Raw genomic sequence first — 19,033 nt, forward strand, 5'->3', positions numbered from 1 at the left:
GCGATCAGGGGGTTTGGGCGCTGCCCCCTGTCACACTGATCCCGGTGCTGGGAGGCATATTACCCTTTTACTATATAGGGTAGAGGCCTGGTGCATGGGTGGGTGCCAGCTGGTTTGCCCTGAAGGGTGTCCTGGATCAGGGTGGGGGTCCCCACTGGGGTCCCTGGCCAGCCTGGGTGAGGGGATGATGGCTGTTTGCAGCTGGTCACACATCCTTCAGGGTGGGGGTCCTCACTGGGGTGCCTGGCCAGCCTGGGTGAGGGGATGATAGCTGTTTGCAGCTGGTCACACATCCTTCAGGGTGGGGGTCCCCACTAGGGTGCCTGGCCAGTCTGGGTGAGGAGCTGAGGGCTGTTTTCAGGCTGGGGGTGACTGAAGCTTCCAACCGCTCCTTTTTTTCTTTTTTTTTAAATTTTATTCTGGGCCAGCTTTAGCTTTGAGGCTTGGCTCCAGCTCTTAGGCCTCTGCTGCTGAAAGTAGGTTTCTGGCCTTTGCTTACAATGTTGTGATTCTGCTGGCTGAAGCCCGGCAGGTTTCTGGGGTTTTGTTTAGCTTCTATGTTTGTTACATAGTTGCTTGCAGCTCAGAGGCCTGCAGCGGCAGGCGGGGAACGTTGGAGTCCTCCGTCACTGAAGCAAGCAAGCCTCATGTTAGTTTCAAGCTGCCTGGCTTTTGGCCGCCATCTTGGCTGGCAGTTAATTTGCATATTGCCCTGATTAGCCAATGGGAAGGGTAGCGGTCGTACACCCATTACCATGTTTCTCTTTTATTAGATAGGATGTCATTCATTCTTCCTGTAATCTCTATAAAAACATAGTAGAGATTTCTTCTGGAAATTTATTTTGTAAAAATTATATGTGTACTTTTTTTCCCCCTGAAAAATTGTCATTTTTCAAGTGACTTCATTTTGAAAAGATTGGTTTCGTGTCTTGTGGTTGCAGTCTCACAGCATTAGAAATTCTTGGATTAGCTGTAAGCACTTGAATAAGGTCACACAGGTATTGTTGCCATCAACATTGGGATTTTCTATTCTTAATCTTTCTTAATGAAATAGGTATTTTAATTTAATAGGCAAAATGTAAGATTGGTTTATTAGTATGAAACTATAGAAAGATTAAGATATTACAACTAAATTGAGCCCTTGTAGAGGTAATTTTTATCTAGCTTTAAAAATTTCATTACCAACGGAGTATTAATGGTCACAAATCTAATTAATGACACCAGTGATAGCATCAGTAAAGTAGGTTAATTTAGGAATTTTTATAGGAACTAAAATTTTTAGAAATTACCTTAAAAACAAAAGCATGTTTTGTGTTAAGATAATATTATCTTCGTTATAATCAATAAACTGCTCATAGTGGCATTTTCCTATGGAATCAATTGGCTGCCATATTTGACAGGAAATTTAAGATTTAAAACTCCAATGAAAAGCCTTATCAGTAAAGGATTTCTTAATGTGAAACAGTGTCTCCCTGGACAGCTTCCTGTTTCTCACAAACTTCCGGCGTCAAGATGAGCCTGGCTCCATCCTTGGTTTATGATTGGAAACCACTGTGTCAGTCAGGAGCGGTTGAAGCCGTGATGGGCAGCAGTCAGGTGGGGCCCGGGGTCTCTCATCTCCATTCAGCCTGGCACGTGGCCGAGGGTGGAGCAGTCGGTTCTCCTGTTCCGTATGTTTGAAATTTTCTGGCTCAATGAGCCCATGTCAGACACGTTGAAAGTTGAAATAATTGTTTTAGTCTCAGAGATGCCATTGGGCATTTGGAGTCACTGCAGTACTATCTCATTCCCAGTGATGTAGTCACAACTCCGGGACCCGGAATCAGTCTACAGGAGATACCACAGGAATGATGAAGAATTGTAAGTTAGGGTCCTGGGGTCATAATGCAAACACAGAAGCTAGCTTATTTTCCTTGGGAAATGGGCTCGTAGGCCTCCACCCTATCATCTTATAGATGTATCTTCTTTATACTTATTTATATTCATCTTTCTGTGGTAGCTTTTGATTCTTGGTTCACCCTCCCCTTCTCCTTGCCTTACAGTAATAGGCAAATCTGAAATACATTTTAACTTTCTCGATTAAGAATGCTATCAAACCTTATGAAAGGTGATCGCCATTCTAGAAATTATACCATGCAATTTTGCTGAAAACTGGATATTCCAATTTTGCTGCAGTCAGTGAACCATAGAAACCGGTTTCCCCAACAATTCCGGTGTTATTGACTCGAAATCGACTGTCGTCCCGTTGCCATGTCAGTGCAGATAGCGCTGCGTTTTGCATTTAGGAAAGAATTATATTTTTTTTAAGAGAGCAATGCTGAAGAAAACCAGTTCGGTAATACAGGTGTTTGATCCTTCACAAAACCTTTTGCTTTATGGCCACAAACTATGTCTTGTGAACAACATGTTGCAATCTCTAAAAAGCAAAGCGAACCAGCTTTACCAAGCTTGCCAAATTAAAGGCAGTTCTTATTCTCCTTAGCTTATGCTTTCCTTAATGAATTTAATGTGTTTTTTTTTTCTTTTTAGGTTTAATAACGCTTCCAAGAATGTTTATTGGCCAGCATGGGACTATTGGCAGACTATAAAAATTGCTATAAAACTGTATTTTTATAATTAAATTACAGTAGTTACACTTGTTGTGGTAAAAATGAGAGGGAAACGTTTGAGACAGCATTATTCTAATGCACCAATAGAGCTAAACGAGACCATGGTGTGGGTGTTTCAGTTTCTAAGTGGCTGTAAATACTGTTCTCTTAGCTGGCTCAGTATCTGAGGGTCTCTGCTATCTGTCCGTAAGTTTATCAGATGGATTTGTACGTGCCTTTTCTCCTGAAACACACACATAGTGATAATAAACGGGATCCGGCCACACCTACTGGAGGCCAGACATGAGCACGGCAGCGTGTCGGAACCGCGCCAGGGAGGATGCAATGATGTGCACGCGTAGCATGTTCGGGCTCCTGCTAAGCACACAGTTAACTGCGAGGTTCGGAGGCAGCCAGACCCGGATGACGCAGCCCCGCGTCCAGCGCGTGCTCTCAGGGTAGAGACAGGCGCCGATTAGAGAGGGGGCTTGGTTCCCGGGCTCTTTTTGTCTTGTTATCTTAAAGAACGCTGACGCCATCGTGTGCCTTCAGACCAAAACTGAATTTCACCTATGGGATGTTCTTTTGTAATTCTCTTTGGGACCAGGGAGGTATCATTAAAAAAAACACCTAGAAATTTGTATGAGTTTGGGGATCATTCAGATCATTAAATGAAATAGAAATAACGACATTAAGTGTAAGTCGACCTGGTAAGTACTGAATGAGAAGACTAGTTACTGTTCAGTAGGATTTGGTCACTTGACTGAATTTTCAGCACCCGGAGGAAGTAACCACTGAATTGAATTGCTTCATGGAAGTTTCCCCCACAATGAGAAAAACTTGCTTTGCTTTGGGCTATGGACCTGCTGGACTGATTTGCCCTTGAGCCCAACCAGAAGAGATGATTGTAGTGAGCTTACTTTTGGCCTGGAGTGTACGTTGCAGAAGATGAACTGGGTTGTTTCCTCTGCCTTTTTCTATTTGCCTGATTGAGTATATGGCTTCGCGGTGTTTGAAGTGGTTGCCTAGACTACCAAATGGATGACATGGAGTCCTTTGACATGTGGTCACATGCTAACATGTTATTGGTAACACTTCATTGAGACGACAGTGGCTGATCTGATCACGCCTGGGTAGGGCCAGTTAACAATGCCCGATCAGACATTCTGTCTGGCTTTCAAGTTTTGCTGCTAGAAAGCTTGGAGAGGCAGGCATCTTCTTCCGGATGACAAGGCAGTGCAATACTCGTTACCCTTTTAAATGAACTTGAAAAGATCACCATTAAAATTTTGAGATGGCAGAAAGTGTTCTGCCATTTGATGTCATCAAAAGAAATGTCTTCCTATATGTCTCTCTTTTGGTTAATTGCTGAAAATAATTATAATGATAATAGATATCATATTTTGGCTATTTTTTAAATGTGCCAGGTGTTGACATAAGCACGGTACCTAGTGTATTTTATTTATTTTTTTGACATCATCCTAACATATATTATCATGACCATTTTACAGACGGGCATGCTACTTTACCTCTGAGCCCCCGTCTGCTCTTCTTCACGAAGGAAGTTAGAGGCAGAGCTGGAAGTTGTCACTCGGGGTTGTTTAACTCCAGAGTCCTTGCTTATACTGCTGTTCTTTACCTCATTAGCACAAATATGCAATCATTCTTTTTACTGGTTCCCTTTCCTGGTGAGTTTCTGGTAATAAATGTCATTACAGCTTGTCTTCTACTGTCTGATAGGAACCAGTTTATTCTAAAACATGGTTGGCTGATGCTATGATGGTTCATTTCCAAGGCAGGATCAGTTGCCAGAGGGTATAGAGTGCAGCAAAGAAGGAGCTATGTTTGCTTCTGAGAGAAGGTGAGCCCTGGTTCTCCGAGTGTAAGCCAGTGTAGGAGAAAGGAAGGCCAGCCAGCAGAGGCAATGAATTTGAATAAGCTCACCGCATCAGGTGGAGTGACTGTCCCACCCAATGCCTGTGGCTCCCTCTGTGGCTCCTGTTGCCTTCATGGTAAACCCTCGGTGGCTCCCTCTGTTGGAACCTTCGCGTGCTTGCGGGTGAGTCACGGCAGCGGAAGTACTAGTGAAGATAGCCAACACTTAACGCAGCTTTACGTGAATCGTGCCACAGGCCAACCATTTCTTTTTTACCATCTCCGCCCAAGTGGAAATAATCTTTTTGAATCTTTACACTATACAGAGGCAATAAATGGACTAACTGACTGTGGCAATAGTTTTTCATTAATTGTATGAGTTTTGAGGCTCTTGGGATAAAGTAATCACATGTATTGTCTCATTTAATTTTTTAAAACAATCTTCATTATCATTTCACAATCAAGTAAATTGAGTCTCAGAGATGTTAAGTAACTTAGCCAACATCACACAGCTGAGTAAAGGATGAAGGCCAGATCGAAACCTGAGTGCAGAGTCAAAACCTGGAGAGCTGACCAGAGCACCATGGAGCCTTAGAGAGGATTGTCAGACTTAGTTCTCTGACTTTAGACAAGTATGAGTCCCAGAGAATGCCAACTGTGGCCTGAAGGCGGGTACTGTTTGGTTGATGAAACATATTTGTTTGGGGACTGCCTTTTCTTTTTCTTCTTGACAGTGGGGAGGGGAGCGTTGCTGTCTGCTAAGGCCTTGCTCCATCCCTGGCTGCTTCACACACCTGGCTTTCCTGCCTGGACCATAGAGATACCTGGGTTAATGACTCTGGTCTAAGTGTCAGGAACAGGCAGCTCACTCTTTTGTTGAGTGCAGAACAAAGGTTCCACAACCACTTTCGATGGGGTGTTTTGTGATCCTGCCAACACTTTAAAATGATTGCTTGCTTTTAGTTTTAATCTATTTCCTCCTCCCTTACCCAACCCTGTCAATATTCAGAGCAACTGTTAGTTTCTAAGAATACAGTTATTAGTACTCTCTTTGCACCTTTCCTTTTGTAACCCTGTCTTCCCTTTGACATCTCAGGTGACTGACAGGCCACGGGCCTCTCTGGCTGGCAGGGGGTGCCTCCGCCACAGGGAGTGTCATCACACAGTGAATTAACACCTCAGCCTGGATTTGTTTAGCACCTTGACACTCACATGCCTTGCTTTCCCTGGGGATGGTCCAGTATTAGATTAAACTGGTAGAAAAACGTAAATGTCCTCGATAAACAGACTTTGTATTTGGCGCATTGATGTTTTTTCAAGTTCGTTATTGCCTTCATTTTCAAAGTTGGTTGGGGAGAGCTTTTACCAGTTTTGGAAGTTATATGTCATTACCACTTGCTTAAAAAATAATTAAAAATTAACTACCCACTCTGAATTTTCTTTTTCAGATGCAAAAGAAATTGTTTTAAAAGCCCAGATCTTAGCTGGAGGAAGAGGAAAAGGTGTCTTCAGTAGCGGTTTGAAAGGTGGCGTTCATTTAACAAAAGAGTAAGTCTGGGCGTTTTCATCCCCGTCTGGGCCGCAGTGGTGAAGGTCTTGCTGGTGATGGACAGGAGCCCCGGTGGGAAGGTGGGTGCAAGGTGGGAGCTGGGGCTGGCGCATAGAGGGAACAGTCAGGAAGACGCTGGCAGCGCCCGTTTCCTTCTGCTCCAGAAAAGCGTTTTCTTCACTTGGTGACCCGGGCTCTGTGTCTCCCCTAGACAGTCAGGTTTCATTCCAAACGCTGGCAATGACTCCACTTACACATCAAATTCTGCTGCCCTAACGGTGCTCCTGTTCCAGACCTACAGTGGCTGCCCGTCACCAGGCATCCTGTCTCCTGTCTGAGACAGCCCAAGGCTCCGTCATCTGAGCCTGTCTGTGATTTTTCACAGTGATTCTTACCCTCACCTTTACCACCCCCCACCCCGTTGGCCAATACATTCCAAATTACCTGCTCTCAAGTCTCTGTTATTCAGCTCTCATCTAAACCTGTCGTGCGTTTCAGCCTTGTCTCTTTACTATGACTATAATTTATTTGGGGGGGGGGAGTAGGGGGTATCTTCCTTCCCTTTCCTTCCCTTCCCCTCCCCTTCCTAGCCCTCCTCTCCCCTCCCTTCCTTCCATTCATTTGTGTTTTTGAACAGTAAGCCCCATGGGTCCTGGGCATGGAAGGTATCCTTGCCCATGTGGACGTGAGAATTTAGTATGGACTCTGCTTTAAAATTATTTTCAACAGAGTTGTTGATTTTCTTTCCTTTCTCTCTCTCTCTTTCTCTTAGCCCTAAAGTTGTGGGACAGTTGGCTAAACAGATGATTGGGTATAACCTGACAACGAAACAAACTCCAAAAGAAGGTGTGAAAGTTAATAAGGTAATATGAATGCTTCTGGTCATTTTCTATGTGTGTGGTAAAAAAAGAAAGCCATATTTCAGTTTTGGCAGAATCTAATGCACTTTGGCAATGCGCCATCTTATTTTTAAACCTCATGTCATCTGTTTAATATGTAGTATGACTTTGAGGAGAAATAAAAAGTGTCTGTAATAGCAATGTTCTTTATTATGCTCCACATGTAGTGAAAGTGGAGCACAGGGCAAGGGCCCCTCCTGTGCTGAGTCAGGGCCCAGCATGTTGGGAGGAACTGTCTGCTCCGTGGGCACAGCTCGCAGGTGACGATTCCGCCGTGTGCATGCTTGGGGAAACCGAGGAAGCACATGCTGGTTTTACTTTTCAGAGAGAGTTGAGTGGACAATTTTTGACGTGACCAACAAGAAAATCACCAGCTTGTGGTTCTTGTGCCACGAGAGAGTCTGTCCTCCTCCCAAGGGGCCATGGAGCGGAGGGAGGCTGGGCGCTGAGATCTGAGCTCTCCCTCGGACAGAGCCTTGCTGATGTCAGTTGTGCTCACAGAGCCGGTCCGCCCTTCTCCCCTCCCACTGCCTCTCCCGCAGGTGCCGGAACTGGTTCACATGCAAGTGTGTTGGTTTTTGTTGGCTTCGTTCAGCCTGGCACACTACGTCTATTTCCTTTTAAATCTGGCTTTGAGCCTTTACCTGTGTACCTTCTTCAACATTTGCCTGCAGAGGGCATGATTAGTATTTTTGTTTAAAAAATTTGTAGTTCTTTATGTCTAGATTGGTTTTTACATTAGAGTGTGTGGTACTTTTAAAAAGCATATAAAAATACACAAAGAACAATCACACTGTATAGATGAGCTTGAAATTAGTTTGTAGAAAGGTTCCTAAAATACTGATGATAAGTTCACTCTTGTAATTTGAATCATTGCCAGGAAACTACTAGAGTGATCTATTTTTTTTTAGTCGTTTTTTTGTTTGCCCTGATTGCAAAAGTGACTAACTTATGTAAAAATTCCAGTAGTACAGAAATAATAAAAATTAGAATTAAAAGTTCCTTGTATTGTCATCACCCAGAAATAATTGTCATACATTATTTAGTCTTTCTTCTCTGTAAAGTGTGTCTTACCACTTTTCTATAACAATAACATTTTATATGCTTTAGGGAACATGCTTTTTTCTTTTTACTTACAGAACCTTGGACATTAGTCAGAAGTCCCAGATTATTTTAGACTCAGTTTCTTTGAGAAGTTATTTCGACACATACATACATACCTCTGTGCCCATGGGGTATTTTTCTAAAGCTGTGCCTCTGTGTTAGTGGTCTGTTCCGTGGGGTAGTTAGTGCTGGTGAAGCATAGTAACCTCCCTCTTGTATAAAACTGCTGTTTGAATTCTCTGCTATTGTTAGATAGTCCCTTGTTCAGTAAACTCTGTCATTTTTAGATAGTCTCTTATTCTATAAAATAACATTTCAGTTTGAATAATAGCAAAAGATAAAAACTTATCTGTCTGACCTTGCAAGCTAGCCATCTAAGGTAATGGACTAATACTGATAATAATTCCCATATTCTTATGCCAAATGTTTCTTTATGTATCCAAGATAACAAACTGTCTGTAACAATAACTCACACAGAGCCCTTTGTAAAATCTGCAGACAGAGAAGCCCATAAGGTATAAATACCGGTAACTTCCTGTATGTGTTGCTCAGAGATTTGGAAGAGACACCTCCCTCTGGGACTCCTAATTAATTGGCTTATTAAGGCGTCTTGTATCTCACTCGCTGCTTTACGATACAACACTGGGAGCTGAGACGCTGCGGCCAGGGGAGGAGCGCCAGCACGGAGCATGTGCTCGTCTTACCTGACCACGGTGTGTGGCAGGAGCCTGTGCCCTGGCACTCCTCCGGCCACAGTCTGAGTAGCAAACCAAAGCCAGTTCAGCATCCAGTCAGGGTCAAGGACGTTTCAAAGCTTTCTGCACTGGGGACAGCACCGAAAGGCTGCATTGGTGGTATGCTGGTATCAGTCGCAGATGTAGCTTTTCTGAAATGTATCTAACTGAGCCTCTCCTGGGATGAGTGTTCAAGCTCCATTTCCGTTCTCTCTGTTACAATTCCTAAAATATTCTGACATCCTGGGTCATAAGATGGCATAGTAATGTAAAAAATTGGCCTTTATATACAATTTCTTGATTTATTTGTTGATAACCATCGTCACTTTCCTGGGGAAGTTCCTAAAGACCCAGGAGGAGCGTGTGAGCCAGCGGGGGTCTTCACACACAGAGCTGATGGAATCCAGAGCACGCCTGCCAACACTTAGCGGAATGAGAATAGGATTCATGAATGACAGGTGCCCTGAAGTTGTAAGGTTGTGTTGCCTCTAAGAATAGCTCCTGAAAGTCACTAAATCTGTTCATAGACGAGGTCTGTGTTAGGAAGTGAACTTTTAGTCAAATGGTCCTAGGCTCTCCCAGCACCGTATGCCAAGAAGCATTTCTTTTTTTTTTTAAATATATTTTATTGATTTTTTACAGAGAGGAAGGGAGAGAGATATAGAGTTAGAAACATTGATCAGCTGCCTTCTGCACATCTCCTACTGGGGATATGCCCGCAAACCAGGTACATGCCCTTGACCGGAATCGAACCCGGGACCTTTCAGTCCGCAGGCCGACGCTCTATCCACTGAGCCAAACCGGTTTCGGCAAGAAGCATTTCTTACGTACTCACAAGCTACCATTTATCACAGGAGACTCGGGATGAAGCCCCTGCTCAGGTATTTTATTTTTAACTGGTCATAACTTCAATAAAAGTTTGAAAAGGAGTTCTATATCCATTACAGTGTAGCTTTTTAGATCACCATAAACGGGATGGGGCAAGAGTAGGTTCACAGTTATAAGTACGGGAAACAGTTTAAGAATCTTGATTATTTATTAATTATTGTATTATTTTCCACACTAACCGCTGTACACCTACTTTTGCCCCACCCTGTATTTGTCGCATTTCAGGTAACTTAAAACTTAGTGTGTTTGTGGCATCTGGGTAGCTAGAATCTAATGCTACTCAACCTGCAACTTTCTTTGTGCAACATATTATTGAAGTACTTTTAGGGAAAGCAATGTAAGTATTTTTATTATTTTCCCTCCTAGTGCTGATTATATATGAAAGTTCTTATTTTCTTTTAAAATCATCCAAGACATCTTTTACTATTCTTTTTGGGACTGTGAGCTGGTCCAGCCTCTCTCTCGAGGGCACTTTGAGAGTACTTTTCCATATGAAGATTCTAACACCTAGTCATTTTCCTTTTAGATACCCTATCTGCAAGGCACTCAAAGAAATGAGCAAAGATACATGTACAAAAATATTCACCGAAGGAGCATTGTAGAAAAAGTGAAGCCCATTTAAATGCGTGTCACTAAGGATGTGGTTAAATACATATTGACATATAAGTACATAATCACAACGGCCTGGAAAGATGTCTGAGTTGTAGTATTCAAATTAAAAGCAAGAAGAAAGAAAGGCAGTGGAGTGCACGTAGTATGTCTGCATGTGCAGGGCCATTCCACGGCGACAATACTTGCAGGTGCCCAGAAAAAACAGACTACAAAGGTGCTGTAGTGGTTCCCCTGCTCTGGCTGCTGCGTAGCGTCGTTAAGGTTGCGCACAGCTCAGGGCGCCTGGCTGCGGCAGTGATGGGGGAGTGCATCCTTGCCCCGCTTGCCTGCTGCCCAGACCACGTCCTCCCAGAGCAAGAGCAGCTCTCTGAGTGTTGCCGAGGTTCCCTGTGGTCTCAGGGCCATGCTGACTGCTGGGGCCGGGGTGGATGTGTGCCGCTGCTTTCATTGTCTTGTTTAGTTCCTTCTGGTGTCATTTGCATTAATTTTGAGTAAGCAAATATATTTGTCATTTAAAGAAAGTAAAAATTGAAATACAAATGCAATGAACCAAGAGACGGACCGAGGAAGCATCGAGCACGCCGGAAAAAGAATCCTTTGCCACCCAGACTGGGTTTTGCACCAGAGCAATTTGGGAAAGAGCAGTGTGGTACGCGGATGTGCTGTTAGGGTCTCAAATGACAATAGCAGCGGCTCGCCGGGAGTTTTCGTGTCAGGATTCTCAAGGAAGGAAAAAGTAAGATTAAAGTGGGACAGTTCCTTGAGGCCAACCACTACCTGTCACTTGAGCACGTTGACAGGATCAGTTAGGAGGAGGGATGAGCGTGGCGCACGCCCAGAGCAGAGCCAGCGCGTCCTGGAAGCGAAGGCACCGGGTTCAGGGGCCGATGAAGGAAGCCGTTTCACATGTGAGGCAAGTCTGTTAGATTTCCAAGTGGAAACTTGGAAATTCATCTGCCTTTCCTCCTCCCTGGCAGTTGATGGTCGCTGAAGCCTTGAACATTTCCAGGGAGACCTACTTTGCGATTCTGATGGACCGGTCCTGCAACGGCCCCGTGCTGGTGGGCAGCCCCCAGGGGGGCATGGACATCGAGGAGGTGGCAGCTTCAAGTCCAGAACTTATTTTTAAGGTATGCTTAGATTGCTGGCTCCTCCGTGCTCACTGGTGGTGGTTATAGAAGCTGGTAAATATTTAATGTGGCGTCTGAGGCTGGTGGTGATGCATCTCTCTCTGGGATTTAAGGCTGGAGGATGTCAGGAGCTTTTTCTCAGTGGCCATCGGGTTGAAAGTTGGGTAGAATGGAGATATTCACCATTCAAGGTCTTTTTCTTTGCTTTCCTCGCCCTCCCTCCCTTCTCCCCTCCTTCCTGCCTTTTCTTCCTCCCTTGTTCCTTTCCGCTCAGCCTGTCCCAAGAATGAAACAGTGAAAGCAGGCTGTGATGCTTCACTTCCTTTTTGTTACCTTTGCCCACTTAACAGTGTTATGATTAGAAGAGCTCCAAGGAGACCAGATGTAAGCTGGAGGCTGCTTGGACGTCTTCCAGCAACACCAGTGGCAAGCAGAATCCCCGAAAGCCCAGATTCTTTGTTTCTTTCCATCCTTTACGTCTTTTTCCTTTTATTGATATTAAGATTAGTTCATAGCCCTGGCTGGTGTCACTCAGTAGTTAGATCACCGAAGGGTCACAGGTTCAAAACCCTGCCAGGGCATGTACTGGGTTTCAGGTTAAGTCCCCGAACAGGTCAGGGCACATGCAGGAGGCAACCAAACGATGTGCCTCTCTCACATTGCTTAGTTTCCAGCTGAAAATATCTGAGGTAAAATCCCAACTAGCCAGCAAGTTTTCCGATATCTCTAAGCTTTATGTTTAAACCAGTAAAATGAAAATGGGGGTAATCGCCACCCCATAGAATTGTGAGAATAAAAGGAGGTGATGTGTTCTTGGCCTACCTCAGCTGTAGTTAAAAAAAAAAAAATCTAAGGGCCCTAGCTGGTTTGGCTCAATGGATAGAGCGTCAGCCTGCAGACTGAAGGGTCCCAGGTTCGAGTCCGACCAAGGGTACATGCCTGGGTTTCGGGCTCCATCCCCAGTAGGGGGCCTGCAGGAGGCAGCCAATCAATAATTCTCTCTCATCATGGATGTTTCTATCTCTTGCTCCCTCTCCCTTCCTCTCTAAAATCAATAAAAGATATTAAAAAAAATCTAAGGCCTCCTGAACTATAATTCCAGGTTTTAATTCTGGGTTCTTAGTATCAGAAAAATCACATTAAGATTTCTAGCATAAATACTCATTATTTCATTTAGAAAGTGATTTTGTTTTTCTTCAAAATTGGGACATTTATTTCTTGAACTTCTTTGTGTAAAGCATTGATAGTTTGGTTATTGGCTTTAGAATATTTTTACCAATGTTACATATTTAAGTTAACTGCCTTGCAAGTTAAATTGAGACTTTATAGGCTGACTCACTTGTAGGTTTCCCCCATTATTCAAAAGTAGAGCTCGCCTGTGAAACCCTTTGTGAGCTGAAATGATGAAAAGTGAAGCAGAATTTACCTTAGGACACATCTTGCCAACAGATGCACAAAGTAGACTGAGAAAGCCCAGGTGCTCACAGACTCATTTCCCAGTGATGGAGGCTGGATGCTGGGCGAGGTCCCCGGGAAGGAGCTGGGCAGGGCCCTCTCCCTGCCCAGGATGCGCTGCCTCCATGACTGCAGCAAAACGAACACTGAACACTATTTTCACTTTTAGCCATTTTTTGAAAAAGCAGAAATCCTCTTTAGATTTTTCTTTGTTAACGAAAACAGATAAAAGGGAAGGGGCAAAGCAGACTTTTGAAAAGAGTGGGATTCCTGTAATACCTAGTTGGTACGATTTAAAACAAGCCATTCCTGTCCTGGCCGGTGTGGCTCAGTTGGTTGGGCATCATCCCATGCACTGAAAGGCCACTAGTTTGACCCCTAGTCAGGGCACATGTCTGTATTGCGGGCTCGATGCCTGGCAGGAGGCGTGCAGGAGCAGCAGATCAATGTTGTGCTCTCACATTGATGTTTCTCTCTCTCTCCCTCTCCATTCCTCTTTCTCTAAAATTTGATAAAAACATTTTAAAAAACAAACAAGCCATTCCATTTATCAAGAGAATATATGAAAAAATGTTCATTTGTGAGCAGTGCCCAGTGTCTAGGAGAGAATAGCACTTTGTAAAGCTGAAGCATTCATAACTTTCATCATCGATACAGTGTTTATATCATAAACTAATGTTTTATCTGTGTGACAAGCTCTAACCTTCATAGCAGTATTAGGCTGGAGAAACCTTACTTTGGAAACCTTCCAAAAGATGGCATAAAAATTAACTGACTAAATATTCGTCAATGCCATCTGTATCATAATTAAAAGTGAAAGCTGGCATCCGATTGTCTCGTCAGCATGCCCCCTGAAGAAGTACAGCTTTTGGAAAGGTTTTTTATAGATGGCCTGCCAATTAAAACCTACCACATCGGCAGCTGCAGGAGCCCCACTCAGAGATCTCTGGAAAGGTGCCTCACTTTCTTCTCGTTTGCAAATAAATGCGGAGCACTGGTCTTTTGAGGTTGTCTCTCACTTGACTGTCTGAATTTTGTTTATTTTATTCATCTTTTACCAGGAGCAAATTGACATTATGGAAGGGATAAAGGACAGCCAAGCTCAGCGGATGGCAGAAAATTTAGGCTTCCTTGGGCCTTTGAAAAACCAGGTACCTGTGCGATTGGAGACCATAGTGTCTGACTTGTTTCAGAAAATATTGGAGAACTTGCTTATTTGTCTTCAATTACCCAGAAACAAGATACGTTATTGTATTCTTTTTCCATTCAGTTGTTTATGATGAAGAAAATATTTCTCTGGTGTTCTAAAAGAGGATGTTTATGATGTGTGTGTGTGTATATGTGTATATCTCGGCGTGTGTGTAGGTGTGATGTTTGTGTGTGTGTGTGTTGCCTGCAGACATATACACTTTGTTATGAATGTTAGTCTCTGTGTTTTTTATAGCTTGCAGCTCCAGGCCATGAATTATAAACGGCAGCACAGTGATTAGAAGCACAGGCTGTATACTCAGACAGATCGGAGTTTGAATCCTACCCTGCTACCCAACACGAGAGCACATGTGTGATCCAGCCCATCTGAATGTCAGTGCATCAAATGGGGATGATGAAATTCTGAGAGGGTTATTGCAAGGACTGAGTGCACTGATGTGTGCAAGTGCGAATTCAGTCCCCCTGACAGGTCAGTTATTATTGTCACCAGTAGCACACATAACTTGTCGGTATCCTTGCATAGCTACTAGCCATTTGAGATGAGTATTCATGGCATGAAGGTGATATTTCACTGAGAACAACTTAAAAAATGGCAATTTAGTAATTATATCTCTAAACTTCAGAGACAGACAAACTGGCCTCCGAGGTGCTGAGGCAGTGGTTCTCAACCTGTGGGTCGCGACCCCTTTGGTGGTCGAACGACCCATTCCACAGGAGTCGCCTAAGACCATCCTGCATATCAGATATTTACATTACGATTCATGACAGTAGCAACATTACAGTTATGAAGTAGCAACGAAAATAATTTTATGGTTGGGTCACAACATGAGGAACTGTATTTAAAGGGCCAGAAGGTTGAGAACCACTGTGCTGAGGGAAAGTCTGTCTTGAGCTTCACAGCCCTGCACTGCCCTTGGGGCAGCCTTACTGCTTGTGGGCATAGCCAGCTTCCTCGCCCTCAGCTAAGTCAGGAGAACTTAGTGGCTATTTTTAACTCCTTCATTACTAAGATCCTGTGTGTGTGTGTGTGTATGTGTGTGTGTGTTTGGGTATGTGTACATGTGTGTTTTCCCCCTGGGGCTCCAGGATACTTACAGAACATTTTCTTTCATTCAGTTGGGTAGTATTTCTTCAAAAAAACAATAGATATTGCACTTTTTTCTTATCACCTTTAATTTTTCTTTTGATTGATTCTATTTCTGGATATTCAAGAGTGACAATAAGCCAAATCATAGAGAGTGAAGCAGCATAAAACTTTTAAGTGTGTGTATGTTCCAAGGCATCATTCAGAGCCACCTGAAATCTGCCAGAATGGGAGTCCTACAACTAGAGAATTAAAGAAGAAAGCACATTGAGACTGGTAGGAGGTGGGGCGGAGCGGAAGCATGGAACAGGCTGGTCTGACACCCACATGTTGTGTTTTTCTAATCTGGAGGGAATCTCGGCTGTGGAGGCCTCCCATGAGGAGCAAGGGGTCCCAGGCCCATACCAGACCCCCAGCCAGGGTTTCACAGCTGGAAAGAAAGTCCCTGTAACGTTGGGCTGCAAAAGCTAACTGGGATTGTGGCTGAATGACACAGAGGCTGTGCAGACCCAGGCAGTTCCTCTTAAAGGGCTGGTGCACGACCTCACATGGACTCATTCTCTCTGAGCTCCAGCACTAGGGCAATGGCTTGGGAGGATCCAGGGACTTACAGGGAGGAACTGAATTGTCTGGCATCTGAACAAGAATTCGGGGTGGTTTCTCCCAGACAAGGGTGCTCATAGGAGTCATTGTTCCTGTGCTGAGACCTCCTTCATCGCTGAGCTGACTGGCAGCCATATCTGAGTGTCCATCAGCATGGCTCACACTGTTAGCTCTGCCCTGGTGATGCCCTGAGACACCACCCCATTCAATTTGCAGCCCCACCCAAGCTGTTTGCAGCAGCTTTTCCATGTGAATGGCCTGTCCTAGCTCAAACAAGCAGTTGCTAGAGTCAGTGTGCCTCATGCCTATAAAGGGCCCAAGACATGGCACTAGCAGCAGCCTGCCTTGCTTCACAGATTGGCCTCAGCTGGGTACTTCCAAGCCCAACATAAATAGCAGCCATTTGCAGATTGATCTGTAGCTCCTGTCGGATGGCCTCAGGCAGTGGCTGACTTTGCACCTCCTGAAAGACATCAGAGCCAGTGCAATGGTGGATAGCTCCAGACCCTACCAGATTACAACTCTACACATGCACAAGTGACACACTCAAGGGGAAGACTCAGTGAGCACCAAAGCCCCATTGAAGAAAGTCCTGCTCCTTAAGGTTGTTTTCTGCACAGCAGCTCTTCCGCTATAGTTGCAGCTGGTCCTCACAACCAATTAGCATGGAGGTCAACTCCTCCCAGTGATGCCAACAGCAATCAAGGCTCAACTACAAGACTGTGTGCAGAGCCCACACAGGGGCCCACCTAGAATGCCCAGCTCAAATGACTGGGGAGGCTGAGCCACTGGGCCTTACAGGACACCTATTATACCAAGCCACTCTTCCAATTGCAGGAGACATAGCAGCTCTACTTAATACATAGAAATAAACACAGGGATGCCCCCAAAATGCAGAGACGAAGAAACATGTCACAAATGAAAGAACAGAAGAAATCTCCAGAAAAAGAACTAAATGAAGTGGAAGCAAACAAACTACTAAACAACAGAGCTTAAAACAATGCTTATAAGGATGCTCAAATATCTTCATGAGAGCTTCAAGGGATTTAATGAGAATTTCAAAGATATGAAAAGGACCAGTCAGAAATTAATCATACACTAACTGAAATAAAGGATAATTTACAGAGATTCAACAGTAGAGGACTCCAAGAATCAAATCAAGAATTTGGAATATGAGGAAGCAAAAAACACCCAATCAGAAGAGCAAAAAGAAAAAAGTCCAACATTATGAAGATAGTGTAAGGAGCCTCTGGGACAACTTCAAGTGTACCAACATTCGCATTATGGGGGTGCCAGAAGAAGAGAGAGACCATGTTATTGAAAACCTATTTGAAGAAATAATGACAGAAAACTTCCCCAACCTGGTGAAAGAAATAGACTTACAAGTTCAGGAAGCCAAGAGAGCCCCAAATAAGAGGAACCCAACAAATGTATTGGTGAGGACGCCCTCTTTGTGGGAATGCAGACTGGTGCAGCCACTGTGGAAGACAGTATGTTGTTTCCTCAAAAAATTAAAAATGGAACTGCCATAAGACTCAGTGATTTCACTTCTGGGACTATATCTGAAGAAACCTGAGATATTGATTCAATGGAATATATGTACATTGCAGTATTATTTCTAATAGCCACGATTTAGAAACAGCCCAAGTGCCCATCAGTAGATGAGTGGATAAAAAAGCCATGGTACATGTTCACCATGGAATACTACTCAGCCATAAAAAAGAAGGAAATCTTACCTTTTGTGACAGCATGGATGGACATGGAGAGTATTATGAGATACCATGGATGGACCAGGATAAATAAACCAGCCAGAGAAAGATAAAAACCTTATTATTTCGTTTATATGTGGAATCGATGAACAAAGCAAACAAAATAGAAACAGACTCATAGATACACAGAATAGATTGACAGCTGTTAGAGGGGGAGGGGGAGGGGGGACTTGGTGAAAAAAGTTAAAGGATTAAGAAACAAAAAACAAAAACAACAACCTCATAGACATAGACAACACTATGGTGATTACCATAGAGGAAGTGGGGGAGGAGAGGAATGGTAGGGGAAAGAGCAGGATAAAGGAGAGGTGAAAGGTGAAGGAAGGAGACTTGACTTTGGGTAATGAACACACAATACAGTGTACAGACATGCATTATAGAATTGTACATCTGAAATCTATATAATTTTAGTAACCAATGTTACCCAAGTAAATTCAATAAAATTTTTAAAAAGTTAAAGAGAGGAGAGTACTTATTTGAAGATGGGAAGAAAGGTTCCGTTGGAAAGCAAATATTCAGGAGGTCAAAGGGGACAGGATCATCTGGGTCTAAACCTCAGGAGAAGGTACAGTCAGGATTCAGTGAAGTTAGAGGAACTAATTGTCATGTAGAGGCTGGCGGAGATGCCAGGGTAGTGCAAGGACAATGCTGGGCAGCTCTTGGGTAAGGGCTACAGCCATTGGTTTTATCTCTTGGGAATGAGGCCATAATTATATTATTGATGGATTGAGCGGCTCCTTGTGTTGGGCAGGCTCACCAGAGCCCCTCCGACATAGCCACTGTGTTCCAGCTCCATGCGCTCAGTGCCCTGGTTCTGTGCCCATTTCCCTTGGCTGCTCTGTGATGCCCTTAGCCATCTGCAGTCCCCTTTGCTGGATCCTAAAGTGTACACAGGACTTCCATCTTCTTGCTGCTGCGTTGCTGGGAATGTGCTTTGCAGATGTATGAAGTGTCCAAGAAGCAGCTATCCTATCTGTGAAGTAGTACATCTAGGATGCTCCCTTTGACGAGATGCCAGCAGGTAGCTGTAAGGGCAGGAGGACAGATCTGGAGGGGCCAAATCTGCTGGCCACATAATTTCAAAGCTCAGGAGATGAACATAACAGAGTACTAGGGAAGGCAGTAATAGTCTTGTGTACATCATAAGACACCTCCTCCCTCCACAAAAGCATTATAAGAGAAAATTAAGTTATTTATAGCTGTTAAACGTCTGAATCTTGTTTTCCCAATGCCCCAAACAACTTAGGTTTTAAGTGAGTTACCTAGGAAAGATGAACATGCAAGTTCTCAGGGGTCATTAGTAGCTAATTGTCATTATATTTCTTAATTACATTTTTAATTCACGTTGTTTCTTATTTCATTGCTGACTTCATGAAAGACTTTGCATCTTCACTTGCTCAGCAAAAGTGGAGGCAGCATGGAGCGGGTGCTGCACAGCCTGCTGGGCCCTGGGCACAGAGGGTGAGTCCCCGCCACCGTCAGGCTCAGCGGGCTGTGGAGGCCGCACCTGAGGAGGGAAAGCACTTTAAATGAT

The 19,033-nt window shown here is 43.9% G+C and overlaps 1 protein-coding gene across 1 annotated transcript in view; it reads left to right on the forward strand.

The window, feature by feature from the left end:
* Positions 1–19,033, forward strand: part of SUCLG2 (succinate-CoA ligase GDP-forming subunit beta) — a 233,953-nt gene that overhangs the window by 117,252 nt on the left and 97,668 nt on the right. Inside the window, exons 3-6 of the mRNA XM_081106616.1 lie at positions 5,912–6,011; positions 6,785–6,875; positions 11,227–11,379; positions 13,896–13,985. Coding sequence (XP_080962742.1) covers positions 5,912–6,011; positions 6,785–6,875; positions 11,227–11,379; positions 13,896–13,985 — 434 coding nt within the window. The remainder of the gene's footprint in view (positions 1–5,911; positions 6,012–6,784; positions 6,876–11,226; positions 11,380–13,895; positions 13,986–19,033) is intronic.

Source organism: Myotis nattereri (assembly GCF_964212035.1).
Source record: "Myotis nattereri genome assembly, chromosome: 14".
NCBI lineage: Eukaryota > Metazoa > Chordata > Mammalia > Chiroptera > Vespertilionidae > Myotis > Myotis nattereri.